This window comes from Anser brachyrhynchus (assembly GCF_964034855.1).
Source record: "Anser brachyrhynchus genome assembly, chromosome: 3".
In the NCBI taxonomy this organism is placed as follows: Eukaryota; Metazoa; Chordata; class Aves; order Anseriformes; family Anatidae; genus Anser; species Anser brachyrhynchus.
In genome coordinates this window covers 64,332,235-64,357,142 of record NC_137696.1, presented here as the reverse complement: position 1 = coordinate 64,357,142, position 24,908 = coordinate 64,332,235, and the positions used below count along the sequence as shown (strand labels likewise).

General features: G+C 39.4%; 1 protein-coding gene across 2 annotated transcripts in view; it reads right to left on the bottom strand.

Moving 5' to 3' along the window:
• The window catches only part of MAP3K5 (mitogen-activated protein kinase kinase kinase 5), a 101,705-nt gene that overhangs the window by 52,510 nt on the left and 24,287 nt on the right, over window positions 1-24,908 (bottom strand). For both annotated transcript variants that reach the window (XM_080585921.1, XM_080585922.1), the window contains exons 2-7: window positions 18,298-18,437; window positions 15,615-15,638; window positions 6,961-7,154; window positions 6,534-6,702; window positions 5,615-5,721; window positions 2,171-2,341 (exon numbers count right to left, since the gene is read on the bottom strand). In XM_080585921.1, the coding sequence (XP_080442047.1) occupies window positions 2,171-2,341; window positions 5,615-5,721; window positions 6,534-6,702; window positions 6,961-7,154; window positions 15,615-15,638; window positions 18,298-18,437 (805 nt within the window). The remainder of the gene's footprint in view (window positions 1-2,170; window positions 2,342-5,614; window positions 5,722-6,533; window positions 6,703-6,960; window positions 7,155-15,614; window positions 15,639-18,297; window positions 18,438-24,908) is intronic.

Genomic DNA, 24,908 nt, shown 5'->3' with positions numbered 1-24,908 from the left:
CCTTGTCAAACCCTAAGTATCACTGGAAGCACCTGTGCAGCATTGTGGAAAAGCAGTCAGGTTTAAAAATCTGCCTATAAAGTTAGAGGTTGGCTTAGCTGATGCAATTAAATTGCCATCAAGAAATTGAAGCTGACATTTGGGAAAATGTTGCAATGTGGACACTGAATTAGAGAGGTAGCAGTAAGAAATTCTGAATAAAGACAGCATTGGTGAGTCTGATTTACACTGTCAGTAAGCAACAAGAAAGTGACAGTTAATAATTAGTCTTTCATTTCTTGTCTCATATTTATATAAATGTCTTTTATTCTGCTTTTTAATTGTCATAAAAGCAAACTTACTGCCTTTTTTTTTTTAAATAGGCTGAAGTACCTTCACATCACAGGCTGTTGCAAAACCAGTACTTTGGTTCTGCTGCCAAATTCTTTCCTTATACAATTCACTATACTTCTCCTGCATCCTCATTTGTCTAAAAAACAGAGATAAGAACCCTTATCTCAACATAAACTAACACTACCATGGAGGCGTTGTTCCTGTGTGCACCTTACTCCTGCCCCCGCTGTAGCACCCGTAGTAGCTCTGCTCCCTCCCAGGAGCCATCGGTTGGGTTATGGCTCAACCTTTCAGCCCCACCAAGCCTGCTGTATGACTAGCACTAGAATTCAAATCAACGTCCAACGAAGTACAAACTAAAAGCGAGTGGATGGAACCTGTAGCAGATAGGCCAAATTCCAGCCTAACTGACACAACCTAGCCCTATGGCAGCTGGCCCACCAAGCAGTCTGTGTTGGGTCTTCTTTGCCAGAGACTTCAGGGATTATTTTTAGGGGCTGACTTGTCAGCATCCCCACCCCACCCCACTGCAGGAGCTGCCAGCCTCCTGTCCTTTTGCAAGGTTTTACGCCCGAATGCGATCATTGCACCTCGTCAAATAGATGAGCATCATGACTGATATATGTGAAATACCCTAGTAAGTAATTACCCCTGTTAAACATATAGTCTTTCTTAATTCTGTTTGAAAATCTCAGTTTATCTGTTCTTAAACAGATAAATGAAAAGTAAGAATGAGGAAAAAGAAAGATATACAACAGCAAATCTATTTATTCTGTTTAGCTCATGGTAATGCCTAGTATTTGTATACACAACTACTACAGTTTTCTTTTTACATTAATTCATGACATTAGCAAAATATTTTTTTAAACATTATTTCAAAAGTTGCTTATGAGCTTTGTCTTAGAGAAAATACAATTTTTCTTTAAAATTATGAAATGGGAAGGAGGGAAACAATACATTGCTTTCCTGTTATTTTAACATATTTTAAAGTTCAGTAAGCTTTACAAAAGTGTAAAGCATGACCAACAGTTAGGAATTGTACTTGCATTCTGAGACCATACATGGTAAATAATAATATATAAACTTTTACCAAAGACAGCTCTAATCTGAAGATTACTGAAAAAAGTGATAAATGAGGAAAAGAGAAGCAAGCTTTCAGTTCTAAGTATTTACTTCAATAGGCAGCTGATGAGCACAGAACTAGGTTCTGATGTGCAGGATATGCACAACAGTGATTTTTCTGTATTCTCTTTCTGAATTGTAATGGAGAAAAGCAGCTCATCCTGACAAAAGTCTAGGATGGCATCCAGTGCTGCCATTACAAATATGTCTTTTGGGAACTGAAAGCCTGAGGGATAAGATAAGAGACAAAGAATACTTTAAAAAAAAATGTATTCCACATTAAAGTTAGCATTTTGGTGCATTTCAGAAGCAATAACATGATACCTGCCTCTAAAATTATCATAAGAATGTATAATCTAATGTGTGCTTCTTAGACTCTTGGTGGTACTACAGTCCACTGTAATATGAAAATATTAAATGGTGATGATGAGGTAATATTCCTCGTGAGCAAGGAAGTCAAAAAAGACAAAACGGTACATCCTAAGCATCAATGCAGATTTATACCTCAGCACCTTTATGCTTACCTGGTAAGTATCTATCAGACTGCAGATAGACCAATTGATTCAAGTCTGATTATTGTCTGGCCCAGATTCATAAGAATAATAGAGTAAGGAAGAAACTTCATATTTGACAGAGACCAAGAAAATATATTCTTGTTTAAGGAATGTTTTCCCAAAGCTAAGAAAGGGACACAGACCAGGAAAACAGTACTCACCAGAACGTCCCTTTGTCCCTGCTTTCTATATCTATGAATCCAGATTCCAAAAACATGTCCTTGTAAATTCGGCCAACCAGGCAGTACATATCTGAAGCTACTTGATCTTCCTGTTCTACCAAAGGAATCATAATTTCTAAAGCTTTCTGTCTGTCTCCAGGCAAATTTCGCCTATTAAAAATAAATATTTCAATTAAAAAAATGAAGTTATCAAGAAATACATTTTCATGACCATATTTGAATATATGCTAAATTATATATTTAAAGTTTGATTATATTTGTTTATATGTTTTACCCATGTAAAATGTGCTCCTAGATGCAATGGGCTATTTTATAAATACTATTTTAAATCATGGGACACTTACAAAAAACTTCATAAAAGCCCCCCACGCATGTTTTCTCCCCCGTGAAGTATCAGCTAGAGCAAAGCAAAAGCAAGCCTCAAGAGCAATCCTTAGAAAGTAATACTTTCTTACAAAATGTAAAGATATAAACCCAGGTTTCATATCTAAACTTTATTTCACAGTAATTCATACTTTAATGACAAAAGATTCCTTCTTGTGTTTATGATTTTTTAAGATACATTTCGAATGTGAAGCAAACAAAAAAACCACAAATCAGATTGAATTCCCCTATAAGAGAAGGTTAGGAAGTGAAACCAATAAGGTAATATCAAAAATATTTCATACAAATAAACCACGTAACTGCAAGCATTAGACACTTCCTGGTGACTCAGTTTGGATACATACATCATTCAGTATCAAGAGTTTAGAACTGTTTTTACCTATTTGTGTGCTGAACAAGCAAATGACTCCTTTCTCAGCAAAAACTATTCTTCTGTGGTTTCAGGAGAGGGTTTTTTGTTTATTTTTTGCTAGTTTTTATTTTATTTTGGAGAAGTTGCATGCAGAATTTGAACAACTATCATTTGAATTGAGGGAATATACAAACATGTTTTTAGGTCTACTGACAGATTCTCATTTGATAGCGAAAAGGCTTTTAAAAAGTCTCTTAAGATCAAAAGTCACAGCTATCTTAAAGCACATACTACTTTATCAGAGATTCAATAATGGAATTTTCTTCCCTTTGCAGGAACATATCAAATGCATGTCTGCACAGGCAGAGGAAATGTCAAATGAGAGGCCAGAGCATGTGTACTCTAAGCAATATGAGCTCATGAACACAGTTCCAGAAGGAAGTGATGCGGAAGAATAGGCTTAAGTCAAGCTGAACTAGGTAACAGAGGAAGAACGAGTATTTGTATCAACAAAAAATAATTGAGAAAACAGAGCAAAAGTATTTCAGCAGACAGTATGAACACCTTTCCTGAGGAAAAAAACAAAACCAAAATACAATAGACGGTGCAAGTCCACGTGCTGGGCCAACCTCTATTGATGTTAGCCTGATAAGAATACATCAAACCAAGTACCCTTCCTTCCCAACCTTCAGACCAGTCAAGTTCTAAGGAATGAGGAAAGTCTACTCAGACTGCAGACTTGCAGTAGGCTCCTCAAGTACTTCCACAGCGGTGCAGCAAGACTGGTGCACTTAGCTGAGATGCACAAGTGCTCCCAGTCCCAGGCAGAGCAATCAAGTGATCTCAGCTAAGCAAATAACCAAGCTCTTTGAGTCTATGTTATTTTGGATTCCCTGCCAAATGATCACTTGACCATTTGTGGAAGGTTTGATTCCTTTTGTCTTCTCATTATGATCACTCAAGTAAAGCAACAGTCTGCAGCTTCATGTTTGCCAGCTGACTTTGATTAGAGAAGGGCTATTTTCAGAATGGAATTTCAGGTGGATAATCCTGCCAGTGTCTTGTATTGACTAGCACTAACCCAGATGAAAACAGTAGCTAGCTGAACTTAATGAGAACAAAAACATTAAGGCACAGCAGTGGTTTGTGATATGAGCCACCTATACTTTGCTGGTCTCCAGAGACAGAGGTCCCTACCTTTCTTTCTGCTTCTTCTACCATCATCAGTGTGTTCACACACTTTCTTAATTTGGGTCATACTAATCCTAACTGAGCTGCTCTGTCCTTCTGTACTAGTGACCTAGATTAGAAGCAGGAGGAACAGCTTCTTCCACAGCAAATATTAACACGTGCAGAGTATTCCAGATCTGCTTTAGCCCAGGAAACATCCTCTATATTCGAGATACGGAGAAAGTTACAATTACCCCAAGTAATATCTTCTTGGCATACATGTTTTTATGGCTGTCATTGACTGCAGGCTGTAAATTCAATTTGAAAATGGGACAGGGAAATCAGATCTGAACTCCTTTGGAGGCACTATGTAGACCTTCTGTATGCCAGATACCCTCAAAGGCTACATCTTACAGTCTTCTCTATAAAAATGTACCTCCTGGTCTGCAAGATGAACCAACAAAACCAATGGAGTATAAGGGTCTGCCTGAAAAGATTATACTACAGTTTTGCAACAGAAAATATTTTTAGTGCCTGAGTCAACTAGCCAAATCCTGTTTTCAGAGGTGACTGTTGTAGAAAACAGTGACCTCGGGGGTCTAAACATGTTAAAAACCTGTTGTTTCTGTTTTAAAACGGTTTATCTTTTCAACTAGTTGCCTATGACTTACTTTTGACATCACTTTGACACAATATGCAGTTTTCAGCCTCCTTGGCAAACCTGAATTACAATATTCGTTCTGCTTCTCTCACAAATTTTATCTGTGAGACAGTTTCTGTATCTGTATCAACGCCTGCTGAGACTGGGTCTGCTCTTCTAAATATCAATAGCACAATCTTTACTGTGACAACACCAAGAGATCAGAACATCTCTCATTTCCTCGAAAAGTTCCCTTGTTAATGCCTTGCCTGATTGCCAGCATTCCAGAATTTCATTTTTAAAAACACAAAAATATATAGAAAAGTCAGGACATGGGTCCCATTTAAGCCAAGAAAGCAGTGGTTGTTGCTGCATGTGGTACATTTTGTGCATGTTTTCAGAGAATGTGAAAAATTGTCTATTAAGGTAAAATCCTTTGATTAACACGTGATGAAGCTTTCCTCCTGACTCTTGACAACAGGAGAACTCAGACTTAAATAAGAGCATGTCTAAGCCAGCACAAATGCTGCAACACTGCCACTCAAACGGCAACGCTAAGTGTACTTTACAGAGGTAAAACATTGGTAGTATTTGTTTGCTCGGATTTAGGTACTAAAACAGAAACCTCAAATATTGATGCAGACCTATGGAAAGAAAAATCAGACGGTAAAGGAAAAGGAATATAATATGACAGTATGAAAGGAAAACAAAGCTTAGATTGAACATAAAGCTCCGAGTCCCCAAAATCGCTTCAGTGAAAACCCTAGACCTGTGTAAAAAGATTCCAGTGGAGACCTTTAACCAGGATTACCAACTATATGTGAAGTTTGTAGTACTGATTTACTAGTCAACAGCGGAAGGAAGGGTAGAGTCTTACCTGTTCAGTGCAAATGCATAATGAAATCTCACATGGTGGTGGGACGCCAAGTCAAAAGTAGGCAGTTTTTCTAAGGTTTTCACCAGTTTCACAATGGAATCATAATCCTTCCAAAAGAAGGGAATAATGAAGTTTTAAGTGGCTGTACCAAAGCATACCTATATAAGCTCCTCTTTGAGCTGCGGACCTGGTATTTCATACTACGATGAATTTTAAGTTTGCTGTAAGTTATATGGATTTCAGTACATTCAGTCTCAACCTGTAAGTGGCTTGGCATCCAAAGATGTGAATACACACAGTATTTAGCATAGAAACACAATTTGGCCTCCTGTACTTAAATGTAGATCTATGGAAATTTCAGTACATATATTTCATGACTTAAGTTAGCTTCAGGGGCTGAACACAGAAGAGTTCCAGAACTCTTTAAAGTAAGCTTGAGACACAGTTAAAGAAAAAAACCTTCAAGATGATTAAGCAGCAACAATTGGATTACAATGTAAGTGATTACTAGCTCTGCTCAGAGAAACTGCAATGTATATAAACATGTTATGTTGCCATGAGAAATATCATAAGCATGGTGACAAAGCACACGCACAGTAAGAACACATACGTATCAACAGCAGAATGCTAACATAGCCTTTAAGTAGGACACAGTAAAGGCTGCTCATCAAATAGTAACACTGACACAGAGGAGTGAACAGAAGTGTAAAGGCACACTAGCATATAGAAGTATAAAGGCATGCTATAAAACAACGTAACTAAAGGTAAAGTAGAAAAGAATGTGAAGATACCCTAAAGGACTTTTACTACTGTTTATTATTCAGAGTTTGTTAGCAAATCTGTGCAAAATACACTAGACGTTCCACTAAGAATGAAATTTAATATATTTTTAAATGATCTTTGAGTATGAGATACATACCTGGATGTCTCTATAGGACAACAGCAAGTTTATTACAATGTCAGCAGACAAAACTTCAATATTATCCACTCGCTGCCGAATCCTTGCCAGCTCTGCTGCAAGCTCTTTGCCTGTGTATAGGGTACGAGCCTTCCTGATGTCATTAAGAATGGATTCCCGGAAGTACTGGCTGGAGAGGAACAACATCATGTTAGCAATTTGGGACAGGTCCCTTGCATTTGCTTTTCTGGCCCTGCAACTCTACCACAGTACCTTTGTGGAACATTTATTAATAGAGCAGTATCAGTGTGGGGAGAGTTGGTCAAACTAAATTTTCATTATCAATTTGTCTCAACAAAAAAATCTCATCATCCTGAAGAACGAGCCTGACACTTACATTGCCAGCAGAAACATGAATTTTACAAAGACGTACAAAAAGACAACTCACCTTGAACTGGCCTGTGCCACCTTCAATAGCTGAATAAATCGATCCACCAAAGGTAAGCATATAGGCCCAAGCAGCGACTCAAAGCTGGGCTGCATCAGCTCTGTTAGTCCCTTCATAAAACTACTATCACAGCAGTACACCTTGTTATGTGGAGTGATCATATAAGGAACAAATGTGTAGTTACCAGTGCACATCTGTAAGAAAACAAGATGCAATGGTTAAGGCAGTTATGGTTTAGCAAGCCTAAACATAAAACAACTGCATATACCAAACACAAAATTACACTTGCTAAAGTCAAAGGGACAAAGATTTTACATATGGAGCCTAGGATTACATAAATTCAATTTTCATCTCAAACAATGTACATCTGAAATGTATATCACAAACGTTAAAAACAATAACAAACTGCAACAGAAAAACTGAGAAAAACTAATCCACACATGAACTGCAAAACAACTCAAATAATTTAGCCTAACAAAGACAAATGAAATTTTCTGCTACATAGCAACCTTAAGCAGGATTTAAACCTATACATATTTCAGAATAATCACTTACAGAATGTCTTAGAATTGCCAAACTGTATTGATTTCCATATATCAATGTATGACAGATACTTTGCAAAAAAAATCATTTATCTTCCAGGAAAGAAGGAGACAAGGCGTCTGGTGCCTGCGGTATGTGAGTACAGATTTATGCCCATAGAAAGCTTGCTGAACATTTGCGGTTCTGAAAGGTCCCAACTATAAAACAGCATACCATCGGAATCAGGAGGAGTGCTGCCATTTGGTTTTGAAGCTCAGACTCCCCTACTGAAGTGGCAAGCAGCCCAGGAAGAAAAGCGTAAGGAAACAATTCTTGAGATACATTTTGGCACCCCTGAATTATTTCTAAGGCTAACTACTTTCCAGTCAGCTTCTTCTGCTCTCCCAGAAGTCAATACAGCAATCAGGATCACTTCAGACACTCCTCTGGCAAGCTGGGCTCCATGCAATGAAGCAGCAGTGACTGGATAGTTTTCAAAAGCACAAAACCAGCTGCATGCATAAAGCATACACTTTAACGCGTAAAATTAGATTTTTAAAATTTGGAAGGATTGAGGTACTCTAGACTGTATAAACATGCGTACATATTTGTCAGTAAAAATTAATTTGTGTACAGATCTGAGATTAGGTATGAACAGTGTAAGAATGATTTATTATTTTTTTTAATTACACCTGTTACACTATTAGATGCTCTCAAGAGTGAACAGACAAATATTTGACCCTGGTAAAGCCTAATATGCCCCACAGACAAAAGCAGAGAGGCAGCGCTGAACTTACTGGAACTGGTTTCCGCAATTACAAGGCAAGGGTGGGCAGTGACTGGCACAGGAACCGCTATTAAGCACAGGAAGACTATTTTTCAATTTATTTATTTATTTTTAATAATGAAGGAAAGAGGTTGGGAGATCAGAGCCAAGAGAAAGGGTGAAGTAGCTACAGATATCCTCGGGCAAATATTTTACTTCCTAATGTTTATTCAGTACATTAAAAATAAATTCAAGACTGCTTGCAGGAAGGCTTCTCAGACCTCTGGCATAGTTCTTAAAGAAAAATCAATTCTGAAGAAGGATGTTTCCAGCTTTTGAAATCCACAGAACCCGAAGTTTATTCTAGTGTAATGGTCAGGCCACCTACAGAGACAGCACTGAACTCTTCATAAATAATCCTACAAGCAGGAAGACTACTACTTCAGAGCTCTTAGAAACTGATCCTGAGTGTACTTTGTCTAGAAGTATGTATGTATCCATTTCAGAGGAACAAGAGAGCCAGCAAAAATTAATTTACATGCATTTTGCCTCTTACCTGAGACCAAAAAAAAAGCCGTTTATGTTATAGAGCCTGCTACAGAAGGCAGAAGCCTTCAGAAGCAGAATACAAAAAGAGCAGTAAATTCACTGTTGTCCACATGCCCCCAGGTTTCTGAGGTACTTGTCTAAAGGCAGAATCTCACCTTGATCCTCCGGGTGTCTAGTGGGGTGGAAACAGAGGCCTTTCCCTCAGTCAGGGCACTAATTTGGATGTTAACTTAAGCCAGACTGTTATGTTTCTGGGGATCTGCCTGAAATCTTTCAAATTTGGCTGAAATTCATCGGACAGAAACAGGCAGATACAGCAAGAGGGTAGAGGAGAAAAAAAGTACATGCTCTTAATATTCACTTCTTTTGGAAAACGGCTTGAAGAAAAAAAACACCACCACGTGCAGTAAAGTTAACAAATACAACAAATACTGATCTAATTTTTACTTTCTTATCTAAAGGGTACACTAGATGTTTATCAGATGAACCTGACAGAGGCAAAGATGCAGTAGCTCAGGTGACACAAGCGGAAAAAAACCAAACAAGTTATGTATTATTTACTAAGGGCGGGGGGAGGAAGAAGATAAGATAACAATGAGGGCAAGACTGCTCTCATATAATAAAGTCCAGGGTCTCCTACTACGGAGAAAAACGTTTGTCACCATCACAAATTCTAACCACAAAGACACAAATTACACCTGTGTTTGGGCAACAATTGGGACAGGAGCCTGAGGGGACCGAGCTGCCAGGCAGCAGCTGAAGAACTGTTCCAGTGGTTCCAGTGCCAGGCAGCTCTAAACCTTCCTCCCAGAAACAGTCTGAACTTCTTCTCTCCTCATTCCCAGACTACACAACCTCCATCTCAGCTGCTTTTACTTCTTCTCTCCCCATCTTGGTCAAAATGTAGGCTACACTAACTTTACTGGACTTTCCGACACACTCTTTCTACCTGCTCACATATTTCTTCCGATTTTGACTTGTTTACAGCCCATTACTCCACTTGGAATTTTAAACATTTTCCACTTACCCTATTAAAATCTGCCCTGTAACACTCCACCCCAACTCTGATTTCACAAACTGATATTCTTTCCTAAGCCTAATTAGCTTCACTCCTGATTTTAAGCTTGCTGAGCACCCGTGACAGAAGCGTTGTTCTCCTTTGATCCATTACTCTGACTCACAGTATAATGTACAATGCAAGTAATAGCACCGGGCCATTCAAGAAAAACGAGGGAGAACAACTTAAATACAATTGCAGTGTCCTTAGTTGCACTCGAACCCTTTTCCAAATTCAAGTAACATAAAAGGGCTTCAAAAGCATGTGAGAAGAGACCCCAAAATCGACAAGAGTTGCTAGAAGTCTTATTTCCCAGCAATCCTTGTTTGTAAACCCATCATTATTATTTATGGTTCAAAAGCTCACAATACACTAATGAAAGTTGAAGTTCCTGGAGGTCACCTGAGCTGCAAGCCCGAAGGCATTACTGAAAGCATCAGGGCTGCGGCAGACCACCGGCGTGCACACAGGGTTTCTGTAGCTCAGCCACAAGAAAGCCTCAGGACATTACAGAAGGTAAACTCAGCCTCATCTCCCAGACCAGCTGAACTAGCTATATCTAGGAGACACAAACACCTAGCTTGAAGGCTTTAGGCCCGCAAACTCAGTGCCTGGCAGCATCAGGTCACCTTCTGAAATAAAATCTGCATCACAGCCCCATCACCGAATCAGTCAGACTGGTTGGCAAACAGGAGTTCTGCTCGGAGCCAGTTATACACACGCAAGTGTTTACCATGAAGTGACTAAATTGCAATTCATTTTTATGGATGTTTTAATTGCTACATATTTTTCTAGTGTCCCTTTGTAGCTTGCTATACAAAATTAAACAATTCCAGCCTATGTGTACCTTCAGTTTAAACACAGCCATAAGCTTGTCTAATTAGCTCTACCATTACAGAATTTGAAATCAAAGTGCTCCCAGGTAGGCCCACTGCTCATTGGAACAATAAGCATTTCCTTCTTGCTCGGTACCCTTTCTCTGCTTGCGAAAGTAAATGAGTATTTCACCTATTTGTTTTTAAGAGGGATAAGAAAACTACATAGCACGTAGTCTTATTTTGATCACCACAACAAGAATACAAGCCAGCCAATACCCTTTTTAATATGGAACTGTTGCTTGTGTAAAGCACAGCCTTTTGGGAAACTTAGTTGGGAGACCATATCTTATTAGAAAGAACATTACGCAATAAGGTGAACACTATTCTCACCCCCACAAAGATACCTAGTGTGGTAAAGAACACTCTTCTCTGAAAGTTTTGAAGACTAAGACATGGTGCTATACAGATGAACATTTGAGTTCTGCTCAAATAATTCTCCGATCTTGAATTTTACTTCAAAAGGAGGGAGAAACTCTGGAAAATCTGAAGAATGCAACAGTGTTCAATCCTCTTAACCCCTGAGATTCTATTTTACTCTGTTGGAACCATTTAGCAGTCAAATATCCATAAACAGAAGAAGGCTGTTTTCAAAGACGAGAAGCGCTGAAGAAAACAGAAAACCCTGAAAACCAAAACCATGATCCTTTACTTCTAGATGGTTTACTTCTGGATGGGAGAATCTGACAGAATCCCACCTACTTGCCTACCCATCAGGTCAGCATCCACCAACGTATTTATTTTAAAAATAAAATTATCCGATGTAATAAAAATAACTAGCATCTCTCACAGTGGGAACAGTTCTTCCTGCTGACTCTCCTTTAATTAAGATCGGCCTTTTCCCCATTTTTCCCTGTCAGTTCTTTTGAGGAATATCTGCTCTTACTTCAAGTCTTTTGATGAGATTTTTATTAAAGGTAATTCTGTGACTGTTCACGGTGTTGCGTGTAGCAGATGGCAAAATCCTAAAACAAGTTATTAAATCTATTCCCTCCATCCCCAAACACACAGTAAATCAACATGTGCTGATGTTTTAATGAATACAGGCTCAGTTTGGGCTTACTTCAAATCCCACTCAAATGAATGACAGCCTTGCTACTGATTTGAAAAGGAATGTAAGTAGGCCTCACACCTCAAACGAATTAAAGCACACAAAATGGGTCCACTCTTTCAAATAGTTTCTATTTTCTTTTCATGTCCAGCAACAACAATCTATTGCAGCCATGACACACCCTAAAGGCTTGTTAAAAATCAGCATACGTTGTATACATCCTTACATCATATTTACATCATATCCAAAAAAGTTATTTTTTCAAGGGAAGTATGTATGAAATATATCAATAAATACAAAATATGAAAGAATGAGCAAGAGATAGCGATGTATCACAAACATCAAATAACACAGCTGTCATTAGCAATGAAATATTTACTGAATATTTACTATATCACATTTCTACACGCTTGGATACCAAAACCATCAAACTGTTCCCAAACAGTTTGCTAGTGGGGAGAGGAATATTAAAAATATTTCTCTCTACTTCTACAGAGAGAGAGACCAACAGCTAAACATGTCCCATGGGATCTGCAGTTTTATAGTGGTACCTATAGGGAGGCTCGAAGCTTGGTAAAGTCACTGGCATGCCTCAGTCAGGCTTTTCACACTGCTGCTGAAAGAGCACAACCAAGCTGACCCCCAAGCTGTGCTCTAAGCAAGAGGCAGTTCCATCATTAGGAAGGGCTGTGAAAAACCAGTGTTAATTACACAGTCTGATCCCTCTGAATGACAGAAAAGGAAGACACTAATAAGCGTTCCCGGCCATACAGCATTAATCTTAGTGCTTAATGGCTAACCCTGAGCGTCAGCTGCCTAGCAGAGCGGTTCCCCTTCGGTCCTAACCTCTGTTCTGCTCAGGCCGGCAGCTGTCAGGTAGGATCACACCCCTGGCAACTCCTGAGGCCATGCACGGTGCAAGCAGAAAGCCTGAACCGAAAGGTAAACACCGCCAAGGTGTTATGGAGGTTGGCTGCAAACCGTACGTATATTATGAGCACATTAAACTTCCGCAGATTCAGCAAGTACTGATATTAAAAAACAAAAATCAGTAAATCACCGTTTGGAACATGACCTGCAGCTTTTCTCCAAAGTTAACAAGATTCAAGCCAGACAGAACTAAGACAACAACAACAAAAAAAAAACGGTGAGCTAAAAACAAGCAAAGTACAACCACGTACTGTAACCTTTATACCAACATCTCTTTATGACTGAAACTCTTTACTAGTAATTTCTAGAATGGCTCTGCTGCTTGGTTGACCCCAAAAATCAGATAACAGCAAAAACTAAACTTGAGCTTTCAAGTATCAAAGTAACTGCCTCCTGCCAGAGTATCACTCCCTGTAAAAATGTATGTTTTTTTTTGATATTACTGCAACATTTGGAAAAGGTCCAACCAAACAGCTATAAAACCACATATAACAGGAAATGAGCCTACGTTATCTTTCACTGCTCTGCCCTTACAGGTTTATCCTAGCTATGCAACGCTGTATTGACCATTACTGGGAAGAACAAAAATCCAGTCAGAACAAAGAACAAAACAGTTGGTAATGGATTTTTTTTTCCTCCCCACCACTTTTAGGAAGACAAGGTTCAGGGAAAGTAAACACAAGCCATTTCAGTCAGACAGATCTATATATAGATAAATACACACACACAGACACTTACTTGTTTTGCAGCCTTTTTAATCCACTGGTGCCAAGGATACCATCGTACTGTTATGGTTGGTGTTTGCATGCTATTAAAACACATTTTCTAGAACTGCATGACTAAAATCCTGTTCTATTTCATATGCCAATTTCATTTTTCCTGTATTTGCAGCATCACAATCATTCACGTACCTATTTTTAGTAAGGTGGGGGGATCATCACCATTTGTTATACCAATTTATGCAAGTCTGAGGATTTGTGAACAAACGTGATCTTTATGAAGCTGGAGTTATATTCAGTACTTAGGTACACAGCAACATTTTGAAAATTCTATTTCCAGGTAACTTTTCTGAGGAAATTCAGGAATTGGCACGAATCCGTGCCAAAAAAAGGGAAAAAAAAATCAGTTGCAGAGTTGCTAAGCCAGTTTTACTGACTTCCCTGTTCTAATCACTGGGAAAATACTTCCTCCCAGAAAACATGTTATGTGGGTGTGCTTGAAAACATCTGAGATTCTCAAGGAACACATTCTTTTTGTGGCATACATCGAAACGTTTCTAAAAGTGATAAATGACAGTTTCACAGCCACCTATCTAAATTTAAATGGAAAACGGAACAATTCATTCTCAAACAGATAAAGGCCAAGTTATCATACTGCTCCTTGAGCTTCAGGGACCGTCATTTAAAAATAGGACAAGACAACATCTCCCCTTTATTCTAGTGCACAAGCCATATCCTGCTGGTTTCCTGCTAAGAGAGCTGTTTCCCCTGCTCTCACACAGACTGTATATTAAGTACTCAACATTTTACCTAGATCTCTGTCATTGTGGGTCAAAGGAAGAAAGAAATATGCAATAAATAAGTTTACAAGAAGCTCACTGTTCTGTTTTGTTTTGGGTAAAGACCTAACCGATCATCTACCCCATTTTCATTGGAGAAAAGCTAGATATTTTTAGTCTAACACAGCATTCACAGCATTCTGTGGATCTCTGAAAAGCACTTTTTATTAAAGAGGTGCACAGAAATCTATGGAATGTGCTTTGCACTTCCCTTTTTAAAAAAAAAAAAATCTAAAGATACTACACAATTTAAAATGCAACATTAGGGCCGAAGGTTACACTGGATTTAAGGTCTTTAGAAATTCTATTAGCTATAGTAGATAACTGCGTCCTTTTCAAAGGGATTTGTTTCATACAGATAGAAGTCAGTATTTAATCCATGAATTGCCATGTTAAATAACATAACAAAAAAACAGAATATCTCAGTGTTAAAACTGCCATAGAGACTGCATAATAACTTTAGAAATTGGTTGAGTTTTAAATACTTCATATGCCCCTTCAAAAGTTTATTCAAATATATGAGTTTTACAGCATCCACTAACTCCTCAGGATATCTGCAAACCACTGATTAACTGCTACAAAATTATACCCTAACATATATGGCTACCAGTACCTCCCCAGGCGAAGCCAAGAACTCCGCATACCAAATGCGTATCCTGATGTGACTGACCCCGCTGCTCCTGAACAAACCACACTGAGAAACACATGAAAGACGTTCTCACAGTCAGAAGTCTGTTCACCTCGAGCTTAAGAGTAAAAAAGGAAAGGGGGATTTGCAAGGCCAACCTCAGAAACCAAAGGGATGCAGAGGTGTAGAAGCCTACAGTTTAGTGACAGGCACAGACAGAATACTGGGACCAGCACTGCAGCAGGGCTAGCAGGCTCCAGCCCTTTGCTTCTAGAAATAAATACATACACACCCTCTATAAATATATCTATTTTCACAGCTGCAGCCATGGGTTTCTAAAATGAGCACCAGTTTGCAAATAACTCTATTTCAATGGAGTTTCAAAAAAAAAGCTCTGAAGAACACTGTATGGAAAAAGACAACAGGAAAAAAAATGGACAGATGAAAATGGTGTGTGGAAAAAAAATATGACAGACAAGTAAAGGCAGCAAAGAAAATACCACAGATAGAAGCAAGGTAAAAAGTGAGCCTGGTACCTAGCAACAAAGTGATACACACAGATTTGCTGCTAGGAGTTCCAGAATTCTGCATCTAACTCTGTAAAACACAGTAGGAAAGTGTTAAATGATTCAAGTGGAAAACATAAGATAAACAACACTGAATGCCACAGAAGTATGGAATGCCTAGAATTCAACTGGCACACAGAAGTCATACTTACATTATTCTTCTGGCAAATAATCTCCTAGAAGAAGAAGAAAAAAAGACATTGACAACATTGAACAACTACCAGGGAAGATATCTGATCAGTATGACTCGCTAATATTAACGTATACTGACATGACAGGAAAAGGCTGGTTGATAGAAGTTTTCTAAGCCTGTCAAATCAACAGAAATCGAGTATTGTCTCAGGAGAGACAAAAAGGTTATATCACTAAGTAGATACATACATCCTGTAATATATGCACAGAAGCACATGTACTCCTATAAGAGACTGTCCAAAAGTTGACTGTTAATACATAACGTATACTCACAATTGTAAAGTTAAGTTTATCATTACCATTTCGCTGCCCACAGAAAAACTGTAAACAGTAAAATAGAACAGTAAAAGCAGTATTTCTAGGAAGTTTAAAATATTCCCAACTTGCACTGAAAGTCAACCATGAGCTACTCAAATTAGGTGAAATTCATGTCGCTTTAGTAAGTTTGATGCAAAGAATACATCTTCAGTTTTTAAATGCAAAATTGCAGGGAACAAGAATCCAAAGCACATATGGATGGAAAGAGATGGGTCTTGCACAGCAGTCTCGGTGGTACAGCCCACGGATCTGCCTGAGGGCAAGCCGCTTGTGGACAGTGACCTCACTTTCAGGAATTTTTGCCACCAAGTTTTGTTACCAGCAACAGTTAACCTTGCCAGATTTATCAGACAGCTACATCACACTGCTGCCACTGTGACCACTGAGGAGCGTATGCCACACCGTTAAAAAACGGAGAGGGCCGAGCCAAGGCACCTCATGCTTTCTCTGTCGCATATGTCAGGCTCACATGCAACTGCTCTTTCCCCAGATGAAGTGACGTGTTTCACACAGGACTGCTGCTAGTTTTCCAAACATGGGACATAAATGTGTGTACACATACATATATAGGTAAACTTTTGCTGTTCAAAGGTTCATCTATGTTTCCTTATACCCCAGTTAAATCATATGCTGCAATCCCCCCCATTTCCTTAATCATTTTTAACTCACTGTTATATACCAGATTAAAACAGCATACACACAAAGGTTGTATGTGAGAAAAAAGCCAACAAGTACACTGCACACTCATGCAGTGCTTCGAAGTCTAACCGCCGGCTGTAACAAATACAGGAACAAACACTGCCTCAAAAGATGCTCGTGCATGCACACAACTTTTTTTCCTTTTTTTTTTTTTTTGAGGAAGTAACTAAATAACAGGGAAGGGGTCTTGTGAATCTCTGGTGATTTTTCTGCAAACAACTGAAGAGCAGAAGCACAGGACCAACTCAAAGCTAAAAGAAACCATGGGCACAGATTCCGAGTCTTTCAATGGGCACTGTACCAGTGGCAATTGGGACATCCAAGTCTCACAGCATAGGATTCAGATTCCATCGACATCAGTGGGAACCTGGCATGTGACCAGTTTGCAAAGTCCAGCTCAAACTAGTAAGATTTTTTCCCAAGTGGTGTTACCACTCCAAGTGAACTTTCAGTGGGAGCTGGCTATTTGGCTCCTTACACAGTACAATGAAATTCTGCTCTGCTTGTATTCTAGACCATTATACTTGCATAATTACATTCAATCCAAATATAGGTCTTTTGTTATTAGCAGTTTTATTTTTAGGATTTTTATCTGTATACTCTTTGTGTTGCAAAAAGAAAGGAATTGGATTGCCACCAATTCTGTTGGCCAAGATCATCTGGAGGGAGGTGCAGTGGGCAGAAACCAAGTTCAAGGTGTTTCTTCCCTACATGAGAACCAAGCTGCGAATAGTTGGGCAGAATCAAAAACAAATACCCTGCATTAACCAGAAGCAGTAGAAGCAAATCATTCATGAGAGGCGGCAGTGCCCAGATTGCAGTGACTCACCAAGCTGCTTACTAAAATGCTTCTTTTCAGCAATGCCTAGAGTTTAAGTGCAGTAGTATAAAACACCTCCTGATCACAGCCAATGAATCTGAGGGAGTGGAAGTAATTTAAAATACTTCCATCCAAGTTGTTTGCCCTCCCCCATCCCTGTGGAAGTTAGCAAACCTCTAGCAGAGGAAGAAGCAAGTGTCAACTTGGCTGCCAGAATTCACAGCCCTATGGATTATTTTAAACCTCTATCTTGCCTTAAGCTAACCTACCATACTGTGAACCTTGGTCCTGAGAAACAGGCATAAGTTTTATTTCTACTAACTCTGCTACAGTGTCAGTAATCTCCAGCACAAGAATCCCATAGTCTCGTCAGGTCTGACCAGAAAATTCCTACTTCACAAGGCAGCTAAGGATATAAGGATTATTCTACACGCTATCATTCTCAACCAGTTGTTCTTACTGTAACAATTTACTCCAAATACAAGTAATTCTCTTGAATGACAAAACCACATATTTAAGTTCTCAATTGAGATTTGTCAAAATTATGTTTCCATAAAGAGCTATTTAACATCCAGCTATTTAACTGACCATGGTAAAGTCATCTAAATCTTTCTCTTGGGAAAACTAAACTGCATTTTTCAGCACTTCACTGTAGACTTGTTTTCCAAGCCTCAAAACATTTTTGCTATTCTTTTGTGAACCACAAGTGGCTTCTGTATTTCCCATGGAAATAGAGAACCTATTTCAAGAGTTAGATAACTGCGTCTTTTTTTCCCCCCCCCCTCCATTTTTTCATTTAGAGGTACCTTCAGTGACTGCAGAGACTCAGAATTTGTATCACAGTAGAGGATAATGTTGTTAGCCATACTGAAGCTCTCTCTGACTCCCAGGTGGTAGAACAACGAAGGCTGACGGAAGGCATCACTCATCTCTACAACAGCAATATCTGCAGAAAGAAGTGAAAAATTAATTGTGAATGAATGCCACATACTTCTGACAACCACATACTTCTGTGCCATTTTTAATTGCTTTGGTAATAGGATTAGATTTTAAGTAGGAAAGAGTTCTATAGGGTTTCCCCCATTTAAGTTATCTCTGAATTTTGACTATAGTCAGCAGGATGTGGTTTAATTTTTTTTCCCCCTCCTCTTCCTTCCCCTCCCTTTATTACTGTTCCCTCCCCCCCCCCCATGAGACCTTCATTTCCACAGGTAAAAAGTTGTAAGACATCAATAATCAATAAAAGGCAAAAAGGTCATTTTATGCCTTAGAGAATAAAATGTGTTTAAAATCTGTTTAGTTAATCTGTACTGTGTATGATGACTGGTGTCCTTACAGGGGAAAAAAAGATTGCATTTGATGTGCATTTTCATCCTCAATGCAAGTTGCAATAAAAATCCATGTAATTAAGTACATGATTGCATAATATACTGTATAGATTTTGTATTAGAACTTTGGAAGAGAATGTCAACAAAACTGAAAGCAAGGCAAAAGTAGAATTCCAGTATAAATTACCACTCACATCTATTTTGATTCATATAGAAAGACTAGAGAAAATAGGACAAGGTACAGAAGAAGGGAAGGAAAGAGGGAGTGAATATGTAAAGCTGTAGAAACCCTTAGATAATTAAAAGCTTCATTGTGCATTGAGAATTCTGTTCATAGTAGATTGATCTGCATGACCTAAGCACATACACAAACACACATACACAAAAAAGCAAATGTAATCTTCTGTGATTTCTCTTTAAAAAAAATCTTTCACTTTCCTAGAGGCACAACAAGGTAAAAGTAAAACAAGAGGCAATTACAAAATATCAGAGATGGTTAAGGCTTTTTTTTTTTCATAACAGGCAGCATATTTCCACTGCAAAAGTTTCATTGGATCAGCTGACTCATCTCCACCTCTCCTGCAAAGCACCCTTCTTCACTCAATTCCACACAAAAAAAGAAAAATGTAGTTCTGTGAAGAGCAGGAAAAAAAAAGCCACCTGGTTTCCAGGCCTGCCTTCTTCTGTGGATTCTTTTACAACAAAAGACAGGTAGCAAGACAAGCTCTGTTGGCAAAAAGCTGAAGTTCGTTTACTTGGAGTGAATTAAATCTCTAATTAGATGTAAGAGATTCTACCTCTAACCACAACTTTCACCTTGCCTATTCCCTTAGATCTTCAGAACTATAATGAAGACGTTCGATACTAAATAAGCCCTGTGGCCATACCCTCAACTGGGAAGGCAAGAAGGGAGTCTCCCAAGCTTGTGAAAAAGTAACATTTTTAAGACATCAACTCTTCAGTCCTATTTTACTGTAATTGGCTTACAGGCTTGGAAATTGTCAAAAACCTAAAGAAGAGAGGGACACAGGGAGAAGAACAGACATCTGCCTATACATGCTTATGTTCTTCAAGAATGAGATTAATGAGAGGCAACTAAGTGGTATAAAGAAGGGATTTTTCCCCCTCAAAAATCAAATATGAAATTCTGTTCTTTACAAGTTTCGTAAGTTGCATTCTAAGAACCTCTGCTCAATTTCACATATTTGCAGTATGGATTCCACCGATTCCATTCTATTGAAGTAGAAAAGGCAGCACATTACTAAAACTACACAAAGACTGATTTTTGGAAATGGAAATACCACAAAAGCCAAGTAAGAATGACATTACTCCTACTAGATACTGTTTGGGTAAGGACACCTCCCACCAGACCAAGTTGCCCAAAGCCCCATCCAGCCTGGCCTTGAACACCTCCAGGGATGGGGCATCCACAGCTTCTTTGGGCGGCCTGTGCCAGGGCCCCACCACCCTCTGAGTAGATAATTTCCTCCTAATATCTAAAAGGGGGGCAGATTTAGATTTTGTGGCCCTCCTCTAGACTACTCCTCTGTAGTCTAACAGACCTACATCCTTCTTGCGCTAGAGACCCCAGACCTGGATGCAGCACTCCAAGTGGGGCCTCACAAGGGCAGAGCAGAGGGGGGACAATCACCTCCCTCCACCTGCTGGCCATATCTGTTTTGACGCAGCCCAGGATGCAGTTGGCCTTCTGGGCCACAAGCACACATTAACAGCTCACGTTGAACCTTTCATCCACCAGAACCCCCAAGTCCTTCTCTGCAGGGCTAATCTCAATGAGCTCTTCTCCCGGTCTGTGCTTGTGTCTGGGACTGCCACAATCCAAGTGCAGCACCTTGCACTAGGACTGGTTGAACCTCAGCAGGTTCATGTGGGTCTGCCTCTCAAGCTTGTCCAGCACCCTGTGGATGGCACCCCTTTCTTCTGTTGTACCAACTGCACCACTCAGCTTGGTGTCGCCTGAAAACTTGCTGAGGGTGTGCTCCATCCCACTGTCCATGTCATTGATAAAGATATTAAACAGCACCTGTGCAAGGACAGACCCCTGAGGGACACCACTCACCATGGGCCTCCACCTGGACATAGAGCCATTGACCACAACTCTCTGGCTGCTGCCATCCAGCCAATTCCTCATCCACCATACAGTCCACCTTCAAATCCATCTCTCCCCAATTCAGAGATAAGGATGTGTGGAACCATGTCAAAGGCCTTACAGGAGTCCATGGTAGATGACATTGGTCAATCTTTTCTTGATAACTGCTGCAGTCACTCACTCCATCATGGAAAGCAACTTGTTGTTACAAGCTCTATTTTTAACTTCTCTTATTGACATAAAAATCTAATCCTCAGCAACTGCAAGCATACGGTACATTTCTGTTACCTTGAGCAGGAGGAAAATTTGCGCAACTTTCCATGACTTAATTCTCAAATCTTGCAAGATAATGTGTTCTTACTGGAGTTGCAAAACTAACAGTGAAAGAGAAATATTACTTAAAAAAAAAACACAAATTGATAGAGCCTGACTGAAGTCAGTATACAGAAGATACTTGAGAAATCCTATGTTAAAATGGCAAGTTCCCAGGACCACGAATAAGGAAATAATCCTTAAACACATGCAAATAAACTTACTACTGACAAGATCAGATGGCCAAATGCATTTAATACAATTGTTAGAACATATCTGACTCAGGATCACACTAAGAAATGTTCTTGAATCCTGTCCAATCCCTCAAATCAGATCAATACGCAAAACAAAAAAGCCTTGAGGCCTTTTGCTACTTAATAAGCACAAGGAAGGACCATGTGATTGAGTAATCACTTGCAAGAAAAACGACACTAAGATAAAAATATCATGACGCTTTTTACCAGTATTTGTTTATTTTTACCGTAAGTGTGGTTTCTTTCCTTGATATTTTAAGACTTTGTGCAATCCAGGACTTCTGGATAATCTCACTATGAAGCAGTATGTTCTTAAGAATATGTCCAACTTCTGTGGAATCTTCTTTCCATTCTAGTGGGTATGTATCTTAAGCAGAAGTTCTCATTTATGACATAGCTAAGATTTCTATCATCTAGACTGGTCCTCTGGGGCTGGCATCACAGTTTCCAAGGGGAAAAGCCCAATTTTTACTTGGAATTCTAACAAGCCACAGAAAATGTCTGTACTATTGAGATTAGATGTCTATCCATTTAAAAAAATAAAATAAAAAAATAAAGCCACAACATATACCCCCTAATCAAACTCCTGCAACAGACCCATTTCTTACTATCTTCTTTCAAAACATCAGAAGAGAAACTCCTCTGACCAAAAAACAGACTAGCATGTAGAACATTGGTCAAATTCAGAAGTCAAATGCAGAGGAACAAATGAAGAGCTTATTTTCTGGGAAAACTTTAGCTACTCCACCCATCTTCACTCATCTTTTTCATCTCCTTGTCTGTAAAGCAAGGGCAGTGGCTTCTACAAAGAGCCTGAAAGGTAATGTCAAGTGCACCTAAGACAGCTAACACTGAATTCAGTTACATAAAGTAGGATTAGAGGTTTACCGAAGCTGAGTAAGACTGATGTTTTCCAAGACAAATCTAACTCAAATGAATATCCATAAAAATTCTCACCAGTTCTGGGAAGCCAGAAGTTAACTTAGCGCAAAAGAACCGTTTGGTCATCAAAACAAACTGCTGGAATACCACTTATCAGACTCTCACTTCCACCAGATGAAATTAGTCTAACAGACTACTGCAGCAAAAGATATGTTTCTCATATATTGGAAAACATAATTTCACAAGTGACAAAATGTCATTTCAATAGAAGTGGTAGAAGCATCTCTACAGTTACAGTGGAATAAGACAAACCCACTTATGAAAGTATTTCCAGCTTCAATTTCAAGGCAAGTTAAAAAAAGCTGACCAAGTGAAGGAAAGAGTAGAGTCTTCTCAACACCTAATCTCTCAGTATGAAATACTCTAGAGACCAGGGACTGAAAATTAACTTCAAATGCTCTTGCACATCTATGTAACAGCAAAGAACCTGTCTGGACTCCAGTAGACTAATGAGCAGCGTGGGTACATAACCACACGGAACAAAACAGGAGTGAGAGATAGGGAAGCAGAAGAACTGTAATTCTCACGACCCCACAAGTTGCAGCAAAGAGCAAGTTTTATCCCTTACTTGGGTCTTGGGCATAAGACTAAATGTCACTTTCTCTGTTTACAGATCACAGATACACTGATACTGTTTAAAGAAAACAGGATGAGGATGCTCTTCCTTAGTTATCTTTGACATCTACAGCTGAAGACCCTTATAAGAAATCTTATGATAAATTGTCGTCTTTCTAGTTTATGAACAATAAAGTAAGTCTAGTCACAGCCTTCTCTCGTCTCTTTAAATAACTGGCATGCCTACACTGATGCGACTGGAGCGTAACACACACAGAAGGGAGCTTAGCTCTGGCCGAGGTAGCAGAGCAGCATAACTGCAGCAGCACACAGTTCAGCAAGCTCTTGGTGTCCATTTCACAAACCACCCCAAGCTCTAGCTGACAAGGACCAAGCTATCAGCAACAAAGCTGCCTACTTACAGATTTGCTTGGATAGCCACACACTGAGCTCAGACATAGCAACAACCACCGAGCAGTCAGACTGCATGTTATTAGGCTACCTAACATCTATACCAATAATAGCTCAAAACAGTCACACAATCTGGGAAAGCAGATGTGTGACAGAATTAGAGGCAAGTGACCTGACCCTTCTTGCCTGAGAAGGGGTAGAAGCTCAAGGCCTCACCTCTGTGAAGCTTGGCATATGTTAAAATTGTGACCAACGTTTCTTACCTGCAGCATAAATCCTCTCTTTTTTTTTTAAGCTACATGTACAAAGACCATGAACTTCATATATAAAATCTCCAATTCCTCTTTCTTAATAAATTGTTAAAACTTAAGATCATGGTCAAGAATGGTAAGTGCCCATTTAGTGTATGAAGCCCTTCTCCCTTGGCTATTACCTATGCCTTTAGTCATCAAGAAACGCAGTGGCCGAAGTTCATCTCCCACTCATTGTTTAAAATATAACAGGGCAGAGAAAAATGTTTAAATGAATGCTGTGAGGTATTATGCATGCACACCCTACTTTTTGATACTGCCTGCATAACGTAGCGCTGCCAGGAAAAATAATGAATACAAACAGAGCAGTTATAAAACTGACGAATGTTTATGCTTGCCACTATCTTCTGATTAATCGGTGCTAAACACACAGTTGCTGCCTCGCATTCACTATTCCACAATTAACGGAGACAAAAGAAAAGCTAATTGCTAATGGTAAATTCTGAGATGGAACAATATTTAGGGTTTCTTTCCACTTGGCGTTAAAAGAAACTCCTGACAGAGATATATCTGCAGACCCAATTTATGTGAACGCAAGTCTAAGCGCAGAGCGTTTTTCATACTGCAGTAGCAGCTCTCCGTTCAGCAATAATAACGATGGTTTCTCCAAGCCGTGATAATGTGCTATCGGGTGAGCTTTCAGAAATGAGCAAATGAAGTAGATGAGGGTATCTTCTTTGTGATTCTCTCTGTTTTACATGGACATCTTACCCTCTGCCCAGAGACTGCCTGCACAAGGTAGTAAACCTGCTTTGGAAATGACAGCACCGCGTCAGTACAGCATGATGGTTCAGGTTCAGCCGCGCAAACCACAGCACCACTGACTTGTCAGCACCGCTGGAATCAAGTATAACTTGTCAGGAGCTGCTCACGCGTCTCCAAGACCGGAAACAATCGATGGGAGCCACTCAGGTGAGAACACCTACACCCCGGGGAATGGCTGGCCTCGCAGGAAACCAGGCTGGACAAGCCGGTCTGCTGGGAGAGGCGAGCCAGAAAAAGAGCTTCATAGAGGCACCCGGGGCTGGGATATGGGGAAGGAAGGGAGGGTACTGACTGCATGAGCAAATTAAACATGCTGTATGTTGGAAAAGCAAAATATTTGTAGAATCTCCTATTAACGTGCAAAGTATAAGCAAGAACACTAAGAGACAAGCAATGGACATGTGTTGATTATTTTCTACCACAGACTTT